The following is a 25,707-nucleotide window of genomic DNA, read 5'->3' as shown; positions in this document are numbered from 1 at the left end:
CTACCAATCTTGCCTTGTATTTTTTGATTGAGCCATCAGGATTCATCTTAACTCTGAATACCCACTTTGTACCAATTACTTGTTGATCTTCTGGTCTGTCAACAAGTAACCATGTGTCATTCTTGACTATCATGTTAAATTCTTCCTCCATGGCTACTTTCCATTTTGGACACTGCAAAGCTTGATCAACTGTGACAGGTTCCAATACAGCAACATTGCATCTGTTGTAGATATCTTGTAGAGGTCTCATACCTCCCACAGCATAATTTTCATTATCAGAGTCCTCCTCAAAGGTTTCACCATGAGTCTTTGATGCATTTTCACCATTAGTGTTTTGGTTTGAAGACTCTCCAATCATTTTCTCCCAATTCCATGCATCTTTTTCATTAAACTTCACACTCCTGCTCACATAAACCTTCTCAGTTTTAGGATTTAAAATTCTGTATCCTTTTGAAGTAGTACTATAACCAACAAATATACCAGCATTAGCTCTTTGATCCAATTTGTCTCTTTTTGCCTCTGGTACATAGGTATAACAGATGCTGCCAAAGATTTTTAGATGTCTTACTGATGATTTAACACCTGTCCAGACTTCATAAGGTGTTTTACCATTAACAGCTTTAGTTGAAAGTCTATTCTGCAAATGCACAGCTGTATTAACTGCTTCAGCCCACAACTTCTTTGGCAATCCTTTTTCAAACAACAAGCACCTTGCCATGTTCATGACTGATCTATTTTTTCTTTCACTTACACCATTTTGTTGAGGTGTATAAGCGACTGTGAGTTGATGATGAATGCCTACCTTTTGAAGGAACGACTGGAATTGAGAAGAAATATATTCTGCCCCATTATCGGATCTTAAAGTTTTGATCATTTGCTCACTTTGATTTTCTGCCGCAGCCTTGAATTTATGAAACATCGAAAATACTTCGGATTTGTTTTTGAGAAAATAGACCCAGCAATACCTTGAAAAATCATCAATAAACAAGAGAAAATATTTGCTGCCATTGTAAGAAGGTATACTCATGGGTCCACATATATCTGTATGAACCAGCTGGAGCTTCTCAGTTGCTCTCCAAGCTTGGTTTAGAGGAAATGGAGTTTTACTCAACTTACCAAGTTGACAAGTACCACAAACATCAGAAATTACAGTCACAACAGGCAAATCATTCACCATTTTCTCCTTTTCAAGCAACTTCAAGGCATCATAATTTATGTGCCCCAGCCTCTTGTGCCACAGACAAGAGTCTGATTCAATACTAACTAAAGCTTTAACTTCATCATTTTTCCAGTCAATATTAAAGCTCCTATTGTACATTCTGATTGTCAGAAGCTTTGTACCAGAAGGATCTATAATTTCACAGAACTTGTTCTTGAATTCAAGTGAATAATTCTTGTCTAACAGTTGACCAACACTTAGTAAGTTATGTTGAATTTCAGGCACAAACAACACATCAGAGATAAGCTTTGTACCTGATGAAGTTTGCACAGACACAACACCTTTGCCTTTGACATCCACTAGTCTCCCATCACCAAGCTTTACTTTGGAAGAATATGTTCTGTCCAAAGTTCTAAAATTTTCAAAGTTTGCTGTCATATGATGAGTACAACCACTGTCAATCATCCAGGCATCAGTGTTTTGAGTTGCAGCTAAACATCTCTCAACTGTGGCAGCAACAAAAAGTTTATCCTCTTGAATTTCAGATCCTTCTATGACTTGAGCAGGTTGAGCTTGATTTTGTTGACTAGAATTTCCTGGACAAATCCTTTCAACATGTCCAAACTGCTTGCAGGATTTGCATTGGACCCCCGGTCTGTACCAGCAATAATTTTCAGTATGATTTGTCTTCTTACAGTGATGACAAGGTGGATACTTGCCTTTTCTATTTCTTCCTTTGTAGTTTTGATTAAACTTTTTATCTTTACCTCTCTTATGATAGCCTTTCTTTGCATCATCTGTTTGCACTTTTGCCTTTTGAGATGCAACAAGTGCACTTTCAGTTGAGCCTTCTTCTTCTCTAAATGCCTTTCTTTGTTCAACAGCTTGTAGAGCATTTACAAGCTCCGTGAGAGAAAGTTTAGATAAATCCCAGGCATTTTCAAGTGAAGAGATTTTTGCCTCAAATCTTTCGGGAAGAGTTACTATTACCTTCTCCACAACTCTTTTTTCTGGTAAATCCTCACCCAGCAGCCTTACTTGATTAACAACTTTAATAACTCTATCAATATACTCTTTCACATTCTCAGTTTCTTTCATCCTGAGAAGTTCAAACTCCTTCCTTAAGTTGAAGATTTGCATCTGTTTAGTTTTTTCATTTCCTTGAAACTCTGACTTTAGTTGATCCCAGACTTCTTTCGCTGTTTTGCATGCCATGATCCTGATAAAAATAGTCTCATTTACTGCTGAATGAAGACAACTCAAGGCTCTATATTTTCTAGAGACCTTTTCTTCATATACTTTGAGCTGATTCAGAGTTGGATTCTGTGGCTCTACAGTTTCAAAGTCTGATTCAACAGCTTCCCACAGTAGCAGACCCCTGAGATATGCCTCCATTTTCACAGACCAAACATGGTAATTTTCTCCAGTGAAGATTGGAGGAGAAGGAGCAGAGATATTGCTGCTTGTAGCCATCACAAAAAAACACTCAAATCTTTCAAGTGTTCAGGCTTTTAAGTGAGGTTTTCTTACTTGTTTTCTCTCACACACAGTCCTACTAAGATCAAGAAGGCTCTGATACCAGATGTTGGAAGTTTTGTGCTGTTTTTTCATTGAAGAAGAAGGCGACAGAGAGATAAAGAGAAGGATACAAAAATTCCATTACTTCAAAAACTTATATATTTGATACAAAAGTATGGGTCAATACCAAATCTCCATAATTTAAGGCGAGTTGGTACCTTGTCTAAAGCTGAAATTAAGCTCTACCACAATTCATTCAAACTTCAAGTACATTCATTAATTACATTACAAAAGATTCAAAAAAGCAACATGATTGGCACATAGCTTTGTATCACACAGGAACCTTCATCATAGACCTCAACTTTTTAATCTTTTTACCACATTCATTCTCAACCAAAGACTTTAAATCTTTGAAAAGCATAAAATACTTTAGATTTCTGTTTTAAGAAAAATATCCAACACATCCTGTTGTAATCATCAATGAAGAGCAGGAAGTATTTACTACCACTAAGAGAAGGATTCTTTATTGAGCCACACACATCAGCGTGCAGAAGTTGAGCTTATCTGAGGCTCTACAACCGTGATTAGATGGAAATTCCAATCTACTTTGTTTACCCATTTGGGAAATTCCACACACATCAGTGGGTTCATGCACAGTAGACATACCACACACTAGACGTTTACTATGCATTTTCTTTAAAGAAGAATAATTAAAATGCGCAAATCTTTTGTGCCACAGTTGAGACTCATAAATGAAGTGGGGAGGGCATGAATTTTAGTTTCTTACCATTGAACTGGAAAGCATTTTTCAACCATTTTAACAGACAACAGCTTCGCACCAAATTTATCAAACACATCACACACTTTATCATGAAAATACAAACTGTAGTGTTTTCCAAGTAGTTGACCAACACTGAGCAGACTGAATAATTTCAAGAACAAATAAGACATGAGGAATTGATTTTGTACCTGGAGAAGTCTTAACAATAGCGTCTCCCTTGCCCTTCACTTCTACAAAGCTACCATAACCAATCTTCACCCTTGATGTATAGCTTTTATCTAATACTCTAAACAGATTAGCATTTGGGGTCATGTGCTGGGTGTATCCACTATCAATTAACCAAGCTTCAGTGCTACTAGTTGCTACAAAACAATATTCATGTTTGAGAGCCATAAATAGCTTCTCCTTCTGTTGTTCAGAGTTCTCAGCTACTTGAGCTTGTTGCTCTGTTTTTGTCTTGTAAATCTGTTCCACATGGCCAAACTATTTACAACTCCTGCATTGAACCCTAGGCCTGTACCAACAATAATTTTCAGAATGGCCTTTCTTATTGCAATGAGAACAAGGCTGAAGCCTCAATTTTCTGCCATTTCCTTTGTTGCCTTGGTGCTCTTCCTTCTTTTTATCTTTTGTCTCACCAGCAGCCTTCTTTCCTCCTGCATTTGATTGAGTTTTGCCCTTTTGACTTGCCAATAACGTTGCTTCGCTCGTATCTTCAAGCTTGTAGGCCTTCCTTTGCTCCATAGTTTGCAAGAAATTTACGAACTTAGATAATGTAAGTTGAGACAAGTCTTTAGACTCAAATCTTTTTTGGAAAGCTCACCAAAACCTTTTCAACCAACCTGTTTTCTGGTAGATCTTCATCTAGCAAACTTATTTGATTCACAGTATTCATGAGTTTATCATAATATTCTTTAATAGACTAGTGTCTTTAAATATTCAAGAATATGCAGCTCAAATTCCCTTCTCAAAAATTCAATACCTGAATTTGCTTAGTCTTTTCACTCCCTAGAAATTCAGCTTTAAGCCTATCCCACGCTTCCTTAGCTGTTTCACAAGCCATTATTCTTGTGAATATTGTATTAGATACAGCTGAGTGTATAAGAGACGAGGCTTTTGAATTTTTAGCTTTCTCATCTGAATAATACTTCATTTGAGCTATGGTGGGATATTTAGGTAGAGGTGCAGGATTTTGGCCTATTACTACTACTTCCTAGAGATCTAGTTCTCTCAAGAAAGTTTTCATCTTGACGGCCCAAATCTGATAATTATCACCTGTAAAAACAAGTGGAATAATTGTTGCAAGACTGCTACTCACAGACATGGTTGGTGGTTGTTAGTTTTTCTTGTAAAGGGAAATGAGCTTGCTAGTTTTTTCTCTCACTCAAACGTTCAGGTCTCTCAAAGATCAGAAAAGGCTCTAATACCACTTGTTGGACTCGAAAGGAAAATGAAATAGACAAATACGAGTTGAAGGAAGAGCATAATATTCTACTTTTTTTCATTGGTATTTATATTGATAACAAAAGTTTCCTTCTTAGTCAGTCAACAACCAACATTCCCAACTTGTGTCTTCCCAAGTTTATGATTAAAATAAGCCACATCATATATACTTAAGAAGACTCTAGAGTTTTTAGTCAAAAAAAGGTACAGCTGATAATCAATTACATTGATAAAAAATATTAGATAATGTAAGAGCAATAGACACTCCGTCAATAATCCACATAGCTTCCAACATCGGTTACCACATACGAATGAAGCACATTAAGCTGGATTGTCATTTTATTCAATAGAAGATCCAAACGAAGCTGCTCACTCCTCAGTTTATTTCCTTCTCACCGTGAATTGGCAGATATTTTTACTAAGGGTCTTGGACAGGAAGAATTTTGCACTCTACTTCAGTCAATTGGCGTGCTCACATCAGCTTAATTGAGGCATTTTGGCAATATTCCAAGAAAGCAAGCTAAGATGTGTCGCGTTCCGCCATCCCATCAGCTTGAGGGAGACTGTTGAGTAATGGAATATTGCCGATCCTGACTATCTCCTAATCACCTTAAATTACGGGAGGCAATTAGGCATTTAAAAGATCCATAATCCTGTCAAATCCTCCTTATAGTAAGTCACCATCTTAAAAGGAAGCTTCCTTCCTTTTTCTGATTCCCTTATAATTATTTTGCCGATACCTTGCACGGTGTCTTCCTCCATCCTGTATATACATCATCACACTATTGTACTCTTATTGTGATAATTGTAACTCAAAATTCTTATTTATTTGTGATTGAATTTCTTAATTTAACTGAGATTATGACTTTGAATTTGACTGTGATCATAATATTGTCAAATTCAATTTTATTTGAGATTTATCTCATCTGAAAGAATATCTTCATGCGTCATATTCTAATTAAGATATGATTTTTTGTATTAATCCATAGATGATTTTAGATCTATAAATAGGTGTTCAGGTCACATGAAATTAGATCATCAGAGTTACACAGTGTGTGTGTGTTAATAGCACTTTTGTATTACCAATTTTGATTAGTGATATTTTATTCTTTTTACCCGTAGATTTTTCCGATTTGGGTTTTCTACGTTAAATTCTGTGTTCGTGTTCGGTTGATTGGTTTGATCGTAGTTTGTATTCAATCATATTTCTTAACACTCGTAAATATATGAATGAAAGTTTATTCATCATAGTTTTACATTACATGTAATTAAGGACGTATATATAACCAAGACATGAACCAAAAAGAAAATGCCAACCTTGGAAAAGCTTTACAGAAATTCACAGATTTTAGTATTAACCAACAAGAAGTCTGACGAATGCCTTGCTCAAACTGACATCACTCCACCTGTAAAAATGAATGCCCACATCAAAAGACCATTCCATTTGGTTATAAACTTCTATTAGGCAAATCATGTAAAACAGAAACATGAGGATATGATTTCAAAATGCGAAAAATAAAAATAGAGATTATCCTTTGTCTGAAATCAATGAGGAACCCTACACTCAAAGAAGATCAATCAAATAAGAATCTAGATGCGTCCAATCCAGCTGTTCATGACCTGGTCAAAAGGAAGCAACAATGAGTAATAGTAGAACTATCACAAGCACTCAAATCCATAATTAAGTTAAAAGCACCTTACATCCCTTTAAGAATTTCAGGTGGCTGAGAAGAGTTTACTACTTCTGCATTCATTTGTACTATCAACATTTGCAACAAGAAATAAATGCATGTAGCATATATATATGTTATTGAAGCCATCCTTAATTATATTTCCATTTCTAGATTTCTATGACAGCAGAGATGCAACAAGAAAATTTTATATCTACTTAACAACTTACAGATGTTCAAAGAAGTTAAGAGCCTCTTTATTTGTGGAAAATAATTTTTATTTTTTATTTATGTTTCCATATTTCTATTCAGCCGAAATGAAGACATAGGCCACTAAAGCCTATGCCTAAGCCCCCAAGTAAGAGAGGCCCCAAAATTGATAAATTAATTAAAATTTATTTTTTTTTATGTTTTGAGATGTAAAATTACTAATTTTATTTTACGATAATAATTAATCATGTTTTAGTTGTTTTCAATCAAAACATGCTCTTTGAATCTAAAATGCGAAAAACACTCTCCATCCTCTAAAAGATATCTATGTTTGACTTTCTTCTCTCTTCTTTCTTCTCTTCTCTTCTCTTTTTTCTTATCTCTTCTATTCCCTTCAAGACTCTTTGTGAGCCACTATTGACCACCCCTCATCGTTCAACTCATGCATTATAAAAGTTCAACTTATCATTATAAAACATGTAAGTCACCCAAATATAGTGGTTTGCTACGCATTATAGGCATAATTAACTCAAAGAATGTAATTTTCCCACACCATAGATCATTTTAGGGCTATGGAACCCAAGCGTTTGTAGAAAAAAATTAACCCAAAAATAATAAAAGTCACTGAGATTAATTGGCCAATCAAATCTAGCCATACTATTGACCTAATTACCTGGTCTTTTTTTCTTTTCTTTTTTTTTTGGGGGGGGGGGGAGGATTCTAATAACTCAAGAGACACAAAATTAAATTATTATTTAAGAATTATATTTCCATACGTTTGGGTAATAAAAAATCTCATGTCATCATCTTGGTCCAATGTTAAAGATTAGTAGTAATACTATAAAACACTTGATCATATAGTCACCGAATGGCCTCCAAATGTGCCTGATATGGTAGTTTGTTGTGCATTATAGGCACAATTAACCCACACCTATTATAAAATAAAGTTATTTCAAGAAATTTTTATAACCGATTTAAAAAATCATAATCAATTTTAGCAATAATTTTGCTGGCCACAAATTTGTTTCATAGGTCTATTATATAAATTTGTTTCACAATAATTTATACAATTTTTAAAGTCACATATCAACTAGTTTACTGTATCTATACAAATAATATGCAATTTTCTTCTAGAGGGCACAACATCCTCCATCGTCCGATGGCTCACCCAACAATCATCTTTGTGCCTTAAAATGTGCTTAACGTATTTTATTATGTAGTAGTTGCAGCTGGTCTTGTATTAGAAATAATAGAATTCAATGTCAAACTATCACATAACAATATTTTAATGTATTTAATTGACTATAATATTTTAATTAAAAATTTCAATACTCGTCGGGTTGCTGAGGCATAGACATCTTCTCCGGATCAAGGATCTCCACCTCCTATTCTCTATATGAAGGCGTAGGTGTGGAGATATACTCGTAATATCCACTGCACATCAAGAGAATGGATAGAAGGCTCACCAATGGCTTCATGGACTCAACCTTGGACCTCTTGTTGTCGTCAAATCGTGCCAAGGAGTCGTATATGATAACTTTATTCTCTTTCAAGCAGATTTTAACGAGGATCCAATGCTTGTTTCATATAGTACACGGGAGTAAGACCTGTATGTAATGCTTAACGTTAGGTATAGTGGACTAAATCCATCATTAAAATTAAAGACCACTTACGAAGTCTACTTGCCATGGAGGGATGTCATCATCATTCCTCCCTGAGACAAAACCTGCCCAATTTGAGGGGATATTCGATTTAGCAGTCATGAAACTCTTCCCACTCTAGAAGTTTTGAATATACCCTTGGAAGAAAATGTTTTACATTGATCACAGATGAAATACAGATGTAACAAAAATTGAGTAAAATGATATGTGTTTAGCACTCACAAAAAGCAAAGTTACATCACCACATACTTGGCATCATACAAAGGACGAGATTGTGTATCTCTCCTCTATCGGAGACAACACAAAAAGCAATCAATATGACACCCATCCAACCATGTCTAGTTTTCTAAATCATGGAGGTGGCTCGGTAATGGGTGGAGCATATAACCAATGTCACGTCTACAATAACCAAATAATGCATTACCGATGTAAATAGAAAGGGAACTGACTATTTATACTTACCTGATTTCTTCTTGTGAGCTTATATAGTCAATGTAGCCCTCGCGCACGCGCGCACGGGGGAGGGCAGAATAGGGGTTAGAATCATCATCCCCACCAGCTACACTGTCCGAAGGACCATCTTCTTCTGTCCCATCTACTATCAATAGTGGCATTGTCGTCAAGTTTATTACTGGCTCCACTCTCACCCCGTCCATCACCCCCGATGCGACCTCCTTCTTGATCCTCTTCTGGCACGTAGGATCAATCTACAGTGGTTGACGATATTGCGATGGCAATCGTACTCGCACAATTTGTCTACTAACTGTAAACACTTCCTTCTGCAATTGTACAAAAAGTAACTCTTACAAGGTGGTAGTATTTCAAAATCATAAGTAAAGGTATAAAAGTGAATTTAGGGCATACTCTAGAATGGGATGTCTGATTCTCCTCAGCATCACAATTAGGATCTACTTGCTCACCACCCCGATGCAAATCATCTCCATCTCACTGCTAATCATTGAAGTAATCGGTGTGATATGTGGAATTAATGATAGTCGGGATGCGTAGATTAGCAAACAGTGATTCTTGATTCTTCTCTACTTGCCTCAACTGAGTGTTAAGGCTTTCCAATAACTCCAACACTCGAGTGTCCTTGTTGTCACTTGCTTTTTGATCAGTCTCTACTCATCTAAATCAAGTGTCCAGGCTTTGCAACAACACTGGCACTCGAGTCAACATATCTCAGTGATCTGCAAAAGAAAATAAACTAAAAATCAAAATCAATTACAAACAAACGATTGCTCTTCGTACAAAAATAGTATTATAGTAATCATATCCCGACCTCATTATGTCTACAGTGCGTACTCTCAAGGAGTCTTACCTCGTTCATAACCGTAAACCTCCCATCCCTGCAAACAGACTCTTCATCCTCCTCACCCGTTCCCTTATCAGACCCCCTATCTGCATCCACCTCCTCCCCGCCCTCCTTGCATGCATCCTAAAAACTCCCCACCCTCCCTACCTGCATCCTCATCCCTTCCCACCTTCATTGCCCCACTCCCTCCCTGCCTCCAACCTCATCATCATCATCATCATTCCCTACGCCCCCATATTTGTAGACATCAACTCCAACCGAGTGCAGAGGGTTAAAGGACCTCCAAAAATTTGTATCCCACTCCGCATCGGTGGGCTCGAGCATTCGGGTCAATCCTCATGCCTACAAATGTTGTATTATTTAGTCCGATATTATATATATATATATATATATATAATAAAGAAAGATATGTTAGGTTACACACTTATATTATTAAGGCATTTAGCGTAATTAATTTTTTTTTTTTTGCCTTTTGCAAGATAACGACTTTGTGCACCTCGAAATCGTGACTGGGTCAGGTACTCTTGAAGCCCATTTTCTTTCAACCCATGGAAATGTCTTGATCAGCCACCACTGTAGAGAGAAAAAAGTTTTATAATAAAAAACAAAACAATCGTTCAGTTAGTATAGAAAAATCATATACAATAATGTAATATAATATAATATAATAGAGTAATATATTACTGATTGTATTTGAAATGCATAGACAAAACCATAAAAATTAATTTTCTTCCCAATCTCACCACTCAACTTCCCATCGCTGGTAGCTAGATGAAGGTAATGTAAACTCTGACTGTAAATGTATGTACCCCAAGAAAATGCCTCAAATGCTTGTAAGTCGTTGATCATAGTCCACAAGATATCCTCCATATCGTGTCCCAATAATATCATGTTGACTACAATAAATAGCCCACCTTCAGTACATCATTTGCATCTAGATCTTGTCTGATAGTCAATAAAAATTTTATATCATTCCTAGACATCACATGTTAATGCAGCGCTCATAAACTATCATCCCCAATAGGTCTCGCTTCCAAGCTTGGTTTATCGATTGAGCCAAATCAGAGTCCACTAATTAGGATGAACTCCTGCTTCCCACACCTATATGGCATGTCGTCAATTTCAAACCACATTTCATCGTTGCAAGCGCTAGAAAATGTCACCTCCCCAGGAAAAACTTGATAGATCAATTATTCTGCAGACAATTGGAGGGATAGAGGAATCTACAAGAAAAGTCCTAGTGGGCCCTATAAGAATCTATCCAACACCCTATAACGGCCGAGAGCCTATTCAACTGACCCAAGTTGGTTGATCCCACAGTGAGTAATAGCCCGCGTTCCCGACGGCAATACCCTGCAAGCGTGAATATAAGTAAATTGCCTATTATGTTGGTCATCCATTTATAGAAAAAAGAAAAAAAAAAAAAATAACGATTGGATTAGGAACGTTAAGCATCGAATGTTCAGTAGCCTAAATACACATAAAACCTGAACAAAACCCGAATTTTGAACATTGATTCATAATAATTCAAATTTAAGATCTTTTTTATCATATGTTGTAGCCAATATCATTAAACAATTTGAGCTCCTAGGAAATTAAGAAAGTATTATATGACCATTAATCAATAAAATTATTGTCTAACTTGGGATTCTACCAATTCTATTAAATTGAATCGTGATTCACTCCAATTTTACTATATTTCCAATTTTATATACATGATGAGTCATTTAAAGTTTCCTAAGACAAAATCTTAAAATCATGTATCATCAATTTCTTTGATTAAACGTGAAAATCTTATTATTATTATTATATTTAATTTGATGTATGTGGAATGACAGTTATATCTTTATTGAATCAGATAGATAGATGATTTAACAATATTGGGATTTCTATTATGCTTACTAAATCACATGAAAATTTCCCCAACTCTCTATATTATATAAAATATATGAAATACATATGAATGTCAAATTGAAATTTGCAACATATACAAATGAAAAAGAGTTGACAAAATATGCCTAGAAACAGAATTTTGTCACTTAGATTTATTAAGTTATGGGATTTTATATAGAATATCAAAACAAAAATTGTAACGCCCCGCTTTTCCGGGCACGTTATAACTTAGGACAATTCTGAGACAATGATTTTTTTTCTTTCAAGTACTAAACGTAAATCACATCATTCCTCGAATCCGTCCCAGAATTTCCAATCATTTTTCTCAAAAGAGAATCACTATACACATCAAATGCGGAAGTAAAGATCGAAACTTGATATCTTAACATTAATCATAAATAAACTCATCATTCCTTAAAACGTTCAGAATTCAAAGTGGCAGAACTTAAATACATGGGTTACATAACATACATTTCAATCTTCATGCACCCTGCTAAGTGCCATTTCATGCCTCATTTATCCTCGAAATCTGCTACAATCTCCACCTGGAATGTTTGAATATTTCAGGGGCAAAACCCAAGTTAGATGATGAATCATCTAAGTAAGGGTACATGATGTTATATCATGTGTGTATGCAATGTCTTACCTCGTAGGTGTCAACTGCACTCCTCATGCTACCTACCATTTTTGCGGCCCACTTCTTTCGAACCCGAGGTGTATGGGTGCACCCTTGGTAAAGTAACGGTGCCAGTTCGTACTCCCTACGGCCTCAAATACGAGTGATCAATGATATCAACGTGTATTTATGTATTTCATAGTCATGTCATGTATGTAGTCTACGTGATGGATACATATCAGGGCATGTCAATATGATGAAAACATTTTCGAGATACATAAATCACTTACAACCCAACCATTTTCCATAAAACTAACTTTAATTGGGGAGTACCACTTACCTTCTCAAGCTTATCAAGCTATCTCGATATTCGCGTCTGCCTCGAAGTGCGTGCATCGCCTCGATTTGCGTGCCAACCTCAAAATTTGCACCAATCACTTCAACTTAAGTCTAAAAGTATTCTAATCACAATAATTATTTAAATAAATATTAAAACCTATTTTTTCATATTTTCTGGCATTTTTTATAATTTTCTCTCTATTTCTTCCTATTTTTCCTCAATAATTCAAATTAAATATTTCTAAAATATTTTCTCAAATATTTCACTAGGAAAATTCATAAAATAATATTCTTTAATTTCTAGAATTTTCTAGGAAATTTTTCTTACCTTCACTTAGCATCTCCGGCTTTCTCGGTATGCGTGCCATATTCCCGAAACGCGTGCTCGAACTATTTTCTCATCCAAAATCTTCAAAATATTATAAAATATCAAAATCCTATTTTTATAGAATTTTCTAGGATTTTTCGACATTTTTTTCTATTTTTTTCTCCATTTCTTTTCTTTTTCTTTCTTTTCTTTTCTTTTCTACTGTTCATCGTTTCCTTCCTCTGGTTCCTGCGCGCGCACCATCTGCAACCGGCTTCCTTCATCTTTTCATTTCTTTTCTTTATTTCTTTCTTCTTCCTCTCTTCTTCTTCTTCTTCTTCTCATTCATTTTCTTCCTCCCTCCTCTATTTCAGCCTTGCACGCTCGAACCGCCATGCCCACCGCTGCCCGCGTGCTCCCGGCCTGCCGTCACCCTCGCCATCGCCCGCCGCGGCTTCCCTCATTGCACATCACAGCTGCCACCACCGGCGGTCTTCCTCACGGCCACCTGCGGCCCCGCGTCCAGCCCTTGCTCACGGCCCAGCTTGGTGAGCTTGCGGCCATGGCCGCGGGTTTTCCTCTTCCAGCCGCCTCTCGGCCTCATCGTCGTCACCGATCGCCTCCGCACCGCACCTTGCTGCCTCGACCCCCCCTGATTGCACCGCTTGCAGCCGCTGCTACCTGTTTCGTCTGCCATAGCCGACTTCAGCTGCTGGCAAATGGTCATTGCTTCAGGCCATCTCTCTCTCTCTCGCAATCTTTCTCTCTCTCTCTCTGATGCTCTCAACCACCACTTTCTGCAACACACATTTCATTTCTCCTTGATGCTTCTCAATTGGCCAAGATTGCTGCCAATTTATAGGCAGTGGCTCCACGCAAAACCCATTTATATATACATATATATATATATTACTGTTGTATGCTTGCCCACCACGCTTGCCAAATAAATCTCCACAATTCTAGCTGCTGCTTCCGCAAATCTCGCTGCTAATCTCTTCCAATTTGCGCAAATCGTGGATGGCTGATTTACAGGGCATGGGGGAAGGTCGCGTGGGATTTACAGAGGATGCGCATACTTATATATATATAATTATATATTGCTTTAAATTATATAAAAATTGCATCATTACTTTAAAAATTTATACATTAAACTCCAAATTGTATCCCTATTACACTGGTGCAATTCGCTAATTGCAACTATGGCCTTTAAACCTCAAATTAATTTGCAATACAATGCTGAAAATCCACAATTAATAATCCAATTTTTAGTTGAAAATGATGATTTCGCTCCAGTGTCCTTATCGGGCTGTCGTTTCATCCTGAAACCACTGAAGGGTTGCTCATTACACAAAACCGGAGCCCCTACAAAATCGGAGCCCCTTAGAGTTCCGTTGATTTTTCAGAAGTTTCCTACAACAATTCGATTTTACAGCCTAAATGGCAGCTGTATTTTAGCTGTACCGAAAATCGTTCCGAATTCGATTTCTTTCGATACCATAAATCCTAACTCAGAACGCATATCAAGATCATATTATTTTTCTTTAGACAATTTCACTTCGAGGCATTCCCTGCAATCGATTCGATACCTAAAATTGCTATAAAATCATTTTTTTTCAGTATCCTAAACTCATCAAAATTACGTGGCAACTTTATACGAACATAGGGTATTACAAAAATGATTCAATTTTTAGCATTATTATGATATTCCATATTTGAATACCAAAAAAAAAATACACTTTAGTTTGATTTTTGAAAAAAAATTAAAAATATAAAATAATATGCGATGAAGTCTGATAAGCCTAATCGAACTTCATTGACGATTGGACCGATGAAACCCATTTTCATCTTCACCCATTTCGCATTGAAGATTAGTCTAATGAAGTCGATGCAATCTGATCGGACTTAACTGACGATGAAGTTCGGTCGAACTTCATCGGACTAATCTTCCACTTGCGAAATGGGTTTCATACAAATGCTCAAAACCACTTCCACGAATGATTGAATCTCATCATAAACTAGATTTTCAACTCTAAATCATATCCCAAACTAAAAAAAATTAACACAAAATGAGGAGAAATGAGAAGTCCAATCTTACCTAGTCAGTAGGTCATTGTGGCCGGTCGCACAGCGGTTGCATGAAGAATGGAGAAGTCCGCTTTCACACGACAATTGTTTGGGTATATCTTCGAGTTGAATGGAGAATTTTGATCATTTGGGATGAAGTATTTGAGGGTATTTGATTGTGAGGGTATTTTGGTCTTTGAATATTTCACAGGGGCGAATTAGTTATTTTCTGCTTTCAGTCATCCTTTCGATAACCCCGTGTGTACAAGTAGCACGATCCAATATATAATCTTATCCTCACTCCTACCTCAGTCCTTGTGCCCTAACCCCCTAAATCTAATTTCTCTAAAGTCCGAACCAAAGCTCAACCCAAATCCTCTTGTCTTCGACTGTCCCTTTGTCATCGATATCGTTCCCCTGCTGGCTAGTTGCTCAGTGCGACTGCTGTGAGATCGCCATTTCCAACTCCAATTCTTGCTCAGTTACCTCTTGTCGCCAATTGCCTAGTGCCCGATGCTTGTGCCACCGTCAATTTAGTTACTCAGTGCTCAGTTGCTCAGTGAGATTACTCGCTTCCTTCTCGCTATTGATTACTTGGTGCTTGGTGCAGTCGTCGATTCACACTTTCACAACTTTGGTTGTGGACTTTATATTTATGTTTGTTTAAAATTTTGAATGCATTATAGAATTTATATTTATGTTTGGTTGAATGTATTATGAATTTTATATTTATATTTATTTGAATGCAATGCATTATGAAATTTATGTTTATATTTGTTTAAATGTATTATAAAAGTAATTTATGTTTATTTTTAAATTGAATAATTATTTTTTTATCATTTTTATGTTAAAAATTATATTTAAAAAATTCTTATATTTTTTTAGTTATACTTTTACACAACATTTCTATTTTTTATATTTTAAAAAAAATATTATTTCTTTATTTCTATTTTGTATCAAAAACTTTCATTTTTATGCGGCCTAACATATATTCATAGGCACGAGAGAGAGAGAGAGAGAGAGAGAGAGAGAGAGAGAGAGAAATGAAGAATGAAGCTTGAAGAAGATGGCGGCTTGCACCACCTCTTGTTTCTCTATATTAACATAGTAGGCATTATTCGTGCAATGCGTGGGTTTATTTGTAAATAGAAATTATTATAAAATTAAAAAATAATTTATTTTAATAATAATAAATATTTATAAATATAAAGTGTTATTTAGATATGTAAAATTTAAGTGAAATAAAAAATTATTAAGTTTAATAATATTATTATTTAATTAAATAAATTCAATGTATCTACTAGCTACATTTAAAGAATGTCCGTATAATTAATTAATAAAATAATAATAATAATTAAATTACAAACATTTAAAAAATCTAAAAATTATTATAAAATTAAAAAGTAAAATATCCATCAAATAAGATTTACTCATACAGCTCTTCATTTTCTTCTTGCATATAAATCGTAGCTAATTAAGTAAATGGTATATTTTGTATCAATTTTTTAAATAATTATATAGGTGTAACTTATTTTAATAATAATAAATAAATATTTATGAATATAAAATATTACTTGAATGTGTAGGATTTAAATAGAATAAAAAATATTAAACTTAATAATATTATTAAATTAGATTAGATAGAATTAGTGTATGCATCTAATTATATATATTTAAAGAATGCTCCTAATTATTATAAAATTAAAAAAGAAAAATATTCATTAAAGAAGATGTTAGATTTAGTAGATATTATTTATCATATATATATATATTTATTGGTCCAAAAGGTGAAATCGCTCATCCCGAGCGTCCCCACACCCGGCCCAGCAGAACGTGAGAGGAGGTTAATCATGGTGATCCAGTCGGACGCAGTGGCTAGACCCGAGCTCATCACGCATAAGGAGTTCCCCTCACTTTGGAGAGAGGTACCCACATTGTCGTTTGCGAGATTCGATTCTTGGTCTTGGTTCAAGATTTAATAGATATTAACATTTATTAATATGCAGAGAGAGAGGGAGACGCTGCTGTGCGTTTTATTTTTATATTTTCATAATATAATATATATATATATAGATACATATATATATTCATAGTGTCGGCAGGGAGCACAATCCTCTCGCCCTATCGCCCCCAAATTTTCTTGACCCTCTCTTGCAGGCGCAATTAATGCGTCTGTGAGCTGCAGCCTTTCATTTTTACTTTTCAAAATTTAATTAATTCATATACAATGAATTTTTCTCTTTCGTTAAATTTTATATTAACTATTAATGATAATTTAATTAATTTTTAATTTTAATAATAATTTAATCTGTATTAACTGTTAAGGGAGTGAATGAGAACTCTGTACCAGCTTAAATTCACGACTTCGATGTCATGTTTATTCTTGAATTTGATATTTTAAATTCACAACTAAATAATAATTTAGACATGTCAAATTTTTGACATCAATTGACTATTTCGATTTATAATGAGAATTTTTCTATATATCTTTTCAAAACATTTCAAAATTTATTGAGTGACAATTAATATTATGTCAGGACAATTCTATTAGCAATGAAATCAATATTTCGAGTAAATTTATTTAGTCTTTTTAATTATTATGTACTATAATCATTTCATCGACTAAACCAAATGAGAGTTAATGATTAATCAAATTCACAAAATATGATTACTATGCTAAGATCTAAGTATAGTGTGATTTAGATGACATATCGAAACTCTAACATCGAAAACTCATTACCGATTACGCATATCTTAATTGATTTTTTTTCAATCACTAAAGTGGTGTTCTCTTTGTGTTTCAGTTTTGAATTTTGAGTTTTGTGTTTTGAGTGTTTATTTTAAAATTTTTGAAAACGCGTTCTTTTTGTCATTCTGAAAAATTATTTCTTAAAACAAAAAACTAGAAAACGTGTTTATTTTAAAATTTTGTAAAATACTATTTTATGATATTTTATTTAAAAAATTTCATTTAAAGTAATTTATATAAGTTATTAATAAATTATAAATCCAAAAAAAAGAAATAAAAAATCAAATTTACTATTCAAAGAAGGAAGTAAAATGAAAATTAGGCATCAAAATAAATTTAGTATTAAAATGAAAAATGAATACAGAAAAGACAAACACAAAGAAGATGAGGAGCAGAAGGAAGATGAAGATCGATGAAAGGGAGCCGCGATTTGAACGACAGCAGTGGTTGGGGTGGTTGGTCGACGGCTGGGGTTGTCGAGCGACGGCGGTGGGCCAGCAAGCGCGATGGTTGGTCATTCGGGAGTCGAACAGAGAGGAGACGGTGATGTTAGATGCGATGCAAGGGGAGCGACAGTGGGCGATTGACTGAGCTTGCATGGCCGATGGTGGGCACGGTCGACGGCGGCAGTGGCGGTGGCAGTGGCGGATGCGGTTGACAACGATGGCAGAGGCGGTGTTGTGCTTTTGCTTTTGCGATTTTGGGTGTTTTGGAGAGAACTCTGAGCAGAGAGGAAAGAGAGAAGAGATGGGGTCTACCAGCGACGGAGATGGCAGCTTTCGACGATGGTGGGTGAGGTCGACGGAGATGGCAGCATGCGGTGTTTGGTCGACGCTTGAGAGAGGAGAGAGAGAGAGACGAGATGTGAGATTGGAGGCTGGGGGTGAGGCGTTGTGTGCAATTGTGCATTTTCCGTGTTTTGATTTTTTGTTTGTGTTTTCACAGAAAACGTCCAAAACAGTAAATGTTGTTTTGGATTTTCTTTACAAATTTTTTTTTTTGTTTTCAAAAATGCATTTTTAAAAACATGAAAGATAACGTGTTTACAGTATTTTGAAAAATTGAAAACTCAAAACGGGTTGAAAATGACAAAAAGAACAAACTCTAATCAACTAAGATTGTATAGAAGGTTAAACTCATGCCGAAAGTAAATGAATCCATCAACAATCACTTTCATCCATAAAAATGAATTGCCCATGATCATTCCATTTGGTTATAAACTTGTATTAGGCAAATCATGTAAAGCAGAAACATGAGCATGATTTCAATCAAATGCGAAAAATAAAAATAGAGATTATCCTTTGTCCGAAATCAATGATGGCCTTGCACCGAAAGAAGATGAATCAAATAAGAATATATATAGATGCGTCCAATCCAGCCAGCCATTCATGACCAGCTGGTTAAAAGGAAGCAACAATGGGTAATAGAATTATCACAAGCACTCAAATCCCGAATAAGTTAAAAGCACCTAATTACCTCACTTTAAAAATTTTAGGTGGCTGAGAAGAAAACACTACTTCTCCATCCATTTCTAATATTAACAATTGCAACATGAAATAAATGTATGTAGCATATGTTATTCAAGCCATCACTTAATTACATTTGTAGAAAAAATTGTGGTGGTATAACGATAAATACGTTGTAATAACTTAAAGATTTCAAAACACGAAAATTCGCTTTCTTTAAGACTTTGTTTGTTACAAAACACAATGCACAAGGGATCTAAATAAGCCTCCAAGATACAATGAAAAATCAAGAATAATATTTGTTGACGAATGTGTAATTTTCGAGAATAAATCCGAACATGCGGAATTAATAACAAACACAAAAAGCTTTGTATTCTAATTCTGTAGTAAAATAATACAAAGAGTTGGTTCTTGTATGTACAAAAATTATGAAGTTTTATGTAAGAAAATAGGAGAAGAACAAGGAGAGAGAAATCATATGAATTCTCAAGTGTTTTGATTCAACAACACTCCAATCTATTTATAAATAATGTTACAATCCTTCACCAAAAGTACAACCATTCATATGTGTTACAATCCTTCACAAAAAGTTATAACTAATTCTTGTGTGTTACAACTATTTAACAAAGGTACACCATTTCACCAAGAGTTATAACCATTTAAATAAAATTTAAAACAAGTGAGGCACAACTTTTTACTAAAGGTTACAACCTCTAGTTCCTTGAGTTGGATCTCGTCCAATACAAGTGAAAGGTTACAAATTCTTTTGAAAATCTCTACAACAACATTTTCATTTCTAGATTTATACGACAATAGAGATGCAACAAGAAAATTTAATATTTACTTAACAACTTACAGATGTACAAAGAACTTAAAGGGCCTCTTACCCCCAAAGCATAAGTCAAGCGTTCAGGTGAGTGATATGCCAAGTTCATATTGGTAGATCATGAGTTTGATATTTGTTTTATGTAATGAGATAAAATCTCAAACTTACGATTTATCTTATCTATTGAAATCGATGGTACAAGCGATAAGGGCCATACAAGGACAGTCATCCTAAGTTAAAGTCTCTTTATTTGTGAAAATAATTTTTATTTTTTATCTCTAGTTTTTATTTATGTTTTTATATTTCTATTCAAGTTTAGGTTCAGGTGAAAGCATAGGCCACTAAAACCTATGCGTAAGGCACCCAAAAAGAAGAGCTCCAAAATTAATATTTAACTAAAATTTATTTTTTTAATATTTTGAGATATAAAATTATTAATTTTATTTTATGATAATTTTTTTAAATTCATACTATATTTATTTTGTTAGAAGAAATGTAAACATCGACGACAAGTGGCCAGATGAAGAGAAATTGTTGCTATTATAGTAGCAAAGGGAGATGCGGTAGTGTTAGTCAAGGGATGAGAATGAAAAGAAGAGAGGAAGAGGGTAGTAGGGAAAAGGGCATATACATGATGTTTGTTGTCACAGTGGCAAAGGGCGCCGCCACAATGGCAGGGATGGAGACTACAAAAGAAGTCGGGTGTGCTCACTGTTACAATGGCAAAGGGTGGCAGGGAAGAAGAGAGGAATGTGTGGCAAGTGGGTGGATGGGTGCAAACACTAGAAAAAAAAGAGAATTAAAAAAGAAAAAATTGTTATTGATAAGATTTGAATTATAGGTCAAATTAAAAAAATATATATGTTTTTCCTAGTGAACATCTTTTAAGATATTTTCTAAGAGTCTAGCATAATTTTGAAAACAATTTTTTTTGACTTTGTAATAAATTACAAGGTTTTGTTATTAAATTCACAGTTTTTTAATTTATAAATATATTTATTTTGACGTGCCTACAGTATAACATTAATAATTTCATCTTCGTTACTTTACTATTCTTTATCCAAGTAACGTAACGGAATCTTACTTTCTTTTGTATTATTATTGGCATGTCATAGCCTCCCGTACTAAAGAAAGCAAGGGTTCCATTCAAACATGGAGTAAACTAGTCGTTCTTTTAAAGTGGGCAGGCAATTTTGCTGTGCCCACCATTGAAACTTGGAAGCTAAAGCATTCTCTTTCATTTCAGTTGTTTGAAACTGAGGCTCCAAAATGGTCAGTCAAAGTGGCAAAGAAAAGCCCATTATTGCTCTTTTGTTTGTTTGATGATATTTCACAGAAGCAACATAATCACATGCAACCCACAAACAAAAGAAAGGCATCAGCAACAAGCACAGTATGCCACAGTGAAAAGAGATTGTGAAAGTCTGATATTGATTGATAAAATGGTTGCGTTAGCTTTATTCCCCATATTTGGCCATGCTTTGAGCAACATGCTCCTTTTTTATGCCCACTTTTCCTTTACATTAATCCAATTCAGCCTTTTCACTCCACAAAGCTTTATCCTCAAACCAGCTAAACAATAGTATCTTTACTCCACAAAGAGTTTGGGAGAATACCTCCGCGGATAGCATATATGGTGAGACATTTCTTCATTTCTAAACCACCGAGAGGATCACTGCTTGTTGGACAGGTTTCTTGAGAGACAGAAGGACAAGTTCCAAGAGGCAAATGGCAGAAAGTGTAGTCAACTTTCTACTCAACAACCTAGTTGCACTTTTGCGGAGCGGAGCCTTGAACCGATTCAGCGATGCGGGGGGAGAAGTTCGGTACATCACGGATGAATTGGATAGGATGAGGGCTTTTCTACGGGATGCAGATACAGACAGAGAGAGCGATCAAGAAATTGATGTATGGGTTAAGCAAATGCGCGATGTTGTTTACGATATGGAAGATGTCCTCGACGAGTTCAAGCTTCATTTAGTGTACCCTCACAGGGAGGGGATCTATGGCTTTATCCTCAAAGCTTTTCATTGCATCCTGAACTTGAAGGCTAGCCACGAAATTGATAGAAAACTCAAAGGCATCAAAGAAAGAGTCAAAAACATAAAGGAGCACAAGACATACCGTCGCAGACTTACACCGGAGGCAGGCTTGACCTCATCCACCTTTAGTTCTAACAGAAGATCATGGCACGGTTGCCGAGCGGATGCTCTTCTTGTAGAGGAAGCCGGGTTAGTAGGAATAGGCAAGCCCAAGGGGCAGCTGAAAGAGTACCTTTTGAAGGGTGAGCCTGGACTCAGGGTAATCTCAGTGGTTGGAATGGGGGGGATAGGGAAAACCACCCTGGTAAGAAAGGTTTACGATGATGCAACAGTGAAAAAGCATTTTGAGATCCAAGTTTGGATCACAATTACACAGTCATTCATGACGGAAGAGATCCTGAAAGGCATAATTCAACAACTGTTTGGACAAATCAAGCAAGGAATCCCCCAAGAAGTTAATAGCATGAAAATAGAAGGCCTGAAAATGAAAATCAACGAATTCTTGAATCAAAAGAGGTATGTAATTGTTTTGGATGATATATGGGATATAGATGCATGGGAAGCTCTAACATATGCATTCCCTAACTCTCAATTTGGGAGCCGAGTGATGGTCACGACCCGACATGCTGACATAGCTCGTACTGCTCGGACAAGATTTGATGATCAGATATATAATCTGACACCCTTGACTGAGGATTTGTCTTGGAGATTGTTTTGCAGAAAGGCATTCAGAGCGGACTCTAGTCCTCCACACTTGGAGGAACTTTCTCGAGAAATCCTAGGAAGATGTGAAGGCTTGCCCCTTGCAATTGTGGCAATTGGGGGCCTTCTGGCAACTAAAGAGAAGGGTAAAATAGATGAATGGGAGAAAGTTAACCGCAGCCTTGGTGCTCATATCGAAGGAAACAGAAAACTCGAGAGTATGAAGCAAATACTGTTGCTCAGTTATGATCATTTGCCAAGTTACTTGAAAGTGTGTTTCCTTTACTTGAGCATTTTCCCTGAGAATTGTTTCATTAAACGTATGAAATTGATCAGATTATGGATGGCAGAAGGATTTGTTGAAAGAAGAGAAGGGCAAATGCCAGAAGAAATAGCTGAGGATTACCTCAATGAGCTTGTTGATAGAAGCCTAGTCCAAATAGCCAAAACAACTAGAAATGGAAGGGTTAGCGCATGCCGAGTCCATGACCTTCTGCGAGAAATTGCTCTTTCAAAGTCTAGAGAACTAAATTTTGTAGCCATAGCCAATAAAAACAATGCACCATGGCCTGAAAAACTCCGGCGTTTGTCAATTCATGGAACGTGTAGAGAAGTGAAAGAAAGCAGGAAGGACTCCCAACTTCGTTCTCTGTTCATGTTCAGGGTAAGAGACCTGCCACCTAAATCACCCATCTCTAGATTGCTTGCCGGCAGTCTCAGGCTGCTCAAAGTAGTAGATTTGCAGAGTGCATACCTGCAGATTTTTCCAGAAGAAATCTTGAAGTTATACCTTTTAAGATATATAAGCTTGAGAGCAACAAGGGTGAAAGAAATTCCACGCTCTATTGGGGGGCTTCTTGACCTGGAGACATTGGATCTCAAGCATGCTGATGTGACTGAATTGCCTGTTGAAATCCGAAAGCTCAAAAAATTACGCCATCTTTTGGTGTATCGTTACAATAAAAGAACATCTTCACCATTTCACTCCACTTGGGGTTTCAAGGCACCAATGGGAATGGGGAACCTGCCATCTTTGCAAAAGCTCTGCTTTGTTGAAGCAGATCAAAGTAGTGATATATTGAATGAGGTAGGAAAGTTAACCCAACTCAGAAAGTTGGGCATTACCAAATTGAGGAGAGAAGATGGGGTGGCACTGTGCTCTTCCATCGAAAACCTAAAGAACCTTCGGTCATTAGATTTGAGTTCAATAGAGGAGCGTGAGATCCTTGACCTCCAGTCCATGTCTTCTCCTCCGCCATACCTTCAGCGGATATGGCTGCAAGGAAACTTGGAGAAGCTGCCGCCGTGGATATCTTCGATGGATAACCTTGTGAAACTGCGGCTGAGGTGGAGTAGGCTAAGATTGAATCCGCTTGAGCCTCTTCAAGCTCTACCAAATCTAGTGGAGCTTCAACTTCGCGAGGCTTATGATGGTGGAGAGCTGCATTTCACGGCTGGAGGGTTCCAAGCACTTAAGGTATTGCATCTCCATGACTTGAAGCAGCTGAGGAGGGTGACAGTGGAACAGGGGGCAATGCCACAGCTCGAAGGTCTCAAGATTATCCACTGTGAATTGCTGGAGAATGTCCCAGCAGGCATTGAGTTCCTCATCAATCTGAAGTCACTTGCTTTTTCAGAAATGCAAAATAAACTGATTCAGAGGCTCCTAGGCAGACAAGATGATGATTACCTGAAAATCAAGGATATCTCAGAAGTTGATATTACCTTTCGGCGTGGCGACCACTGGAACCGAATTTTTCTGTCAGTATAAAGTTTCAAAGTTACCCGTATGTTGACATTTCCAAATCTAATAGTGCCTCAGATTTTTCTCCTAGGATTTGATACAGGAGCATACTGGGGAGACGAGAAGTCTATTTAATTTTAGTTTGTTTTATGATGTTAGTCTTTGAAAACCTTTTGATTTCTATGCCTTGTGAAGGTGTGTTGTTTGTCTTGGAAATATGGCTTGTTTTGGAAAGTCCTAAAGCAATAAGTGTCTAGGGAAAATAACTAAGAGTGTCTTTTGTAATCTCTATATATATCTTTGTGAATGAAAATCTAGGAAGTTTTTGGAGAATATATATGTATACATTGCAAGTCCTCTCCTTGCTTGAAGTGAGTGAGTCCTTCTAAATATCAAGCGTGTGGCTTGGTCGTGTGAGTGTCTTCCACGATTAGTAATGTCGAGTGATGTCCGTTGCCTCTGGTCAAGTGATTTATGGAATTATCCTAACCTTGCAGGTTCCGGCCTGCATCAAATTGGTATCAGAAGAAAATCTAGATTTTGGGTGATTTTTATTTGTTTCAGTGATTATGCCTCCTAGGCGGCGACAAAATGTTAAGGATGTCACTTTACGTGATGAGGTCACTGAATTGAGATGGTCTAATCAAATGCTGCAAGAAACGATGACTGAGATTCTCCAAAGGATGCAAAATTCCCCTGCACGAAATCAAAGAAGTCACTACAAAATTTAGAAGCAGTTTTTGGTGATCGTTGGGCCATGGAACGATTAGCAAGAGCTTTTGAAGGGACAGATAGAAGTATCCAAGTTCACATGTCGGACTTCGAAGGAAAGTTAGATCCTGATAAATATTGTGACTGGATTGCATCTTTGGAAGCATTCTTTGAATGGAAAAACTTGATAGAAGAAAGAAATGTGCAGTTTGTCACTACAAAATTAAACGGCCATGCTTTGGTTTGGAGGCAGCAATATCAACGAAGTCGAGATAGATGAGGAGTCCCAAGAGTTCACACATGGGTAGAGATGAAGTTAAAGTTGGATGAGAAATTTCTTCTGCTAGATTACTCTTAGTCCTTGTACCAGAAGTTCCATTGTGTTCGCTATTGCAATGAACAATCTGTGGCTAATTACACAGAGCAATTCTCTAAGTTGTTGAGTCGGATTAATGTTACAGAAACAGATGATCATCTTGTTGTGAGATACA

The 25,707-nt window shown here is 36.1% G+C and overlaps 2 protein-coding genes across 2 annotated transcripts in view; both read left to right on the top strand.

Annotated features, from left to right (window-relative positions):
* The window catches only part of LOC127786835 (disease resistance protein RPM1-like), a 117,221-nt gene that overhangs the window by 35,861 nt on the left and 55,653 nt on the right, over positions 1-25,707 (top strand). The window lies entirely within an intron of this gene.
* LOC127786646 (disease resistance protein RPM1-like) lies at positions 21,432-24,878 on the top strand. The gene has a single exon (XM_052314181.1). The coding sequence runs from the start codon at positions 21,746-21,748 to the stop codon at positions 24,530-24,532; it is 2,787 nt and encodes a 928-aa protein (XP_052170141.1). The 5' UTR covers positions 21,432-21,745; the 3' UTR covers positions 24,533-24,878.

Source organism: Diospyros lotus, chromosome 12, assembly GCF_014633365.1.
Source record: "Diospyros lotus cultivar Yz01 chromosome 12, ASM1463336v1, whole genome shotgun sequence".
Taxonomy (NCBI): domain Eukaryota; kingdom Viridiplantae; phylum Streptophyta; class Magnoliopsida; order Ericales; family Ebenaceae; genus Diospyros; species Diospyros lotus.
Note: the sequence above shows the minus strand (reverse complement) of the source record. Positions and strands in the feature narration are given on the sequence as shown.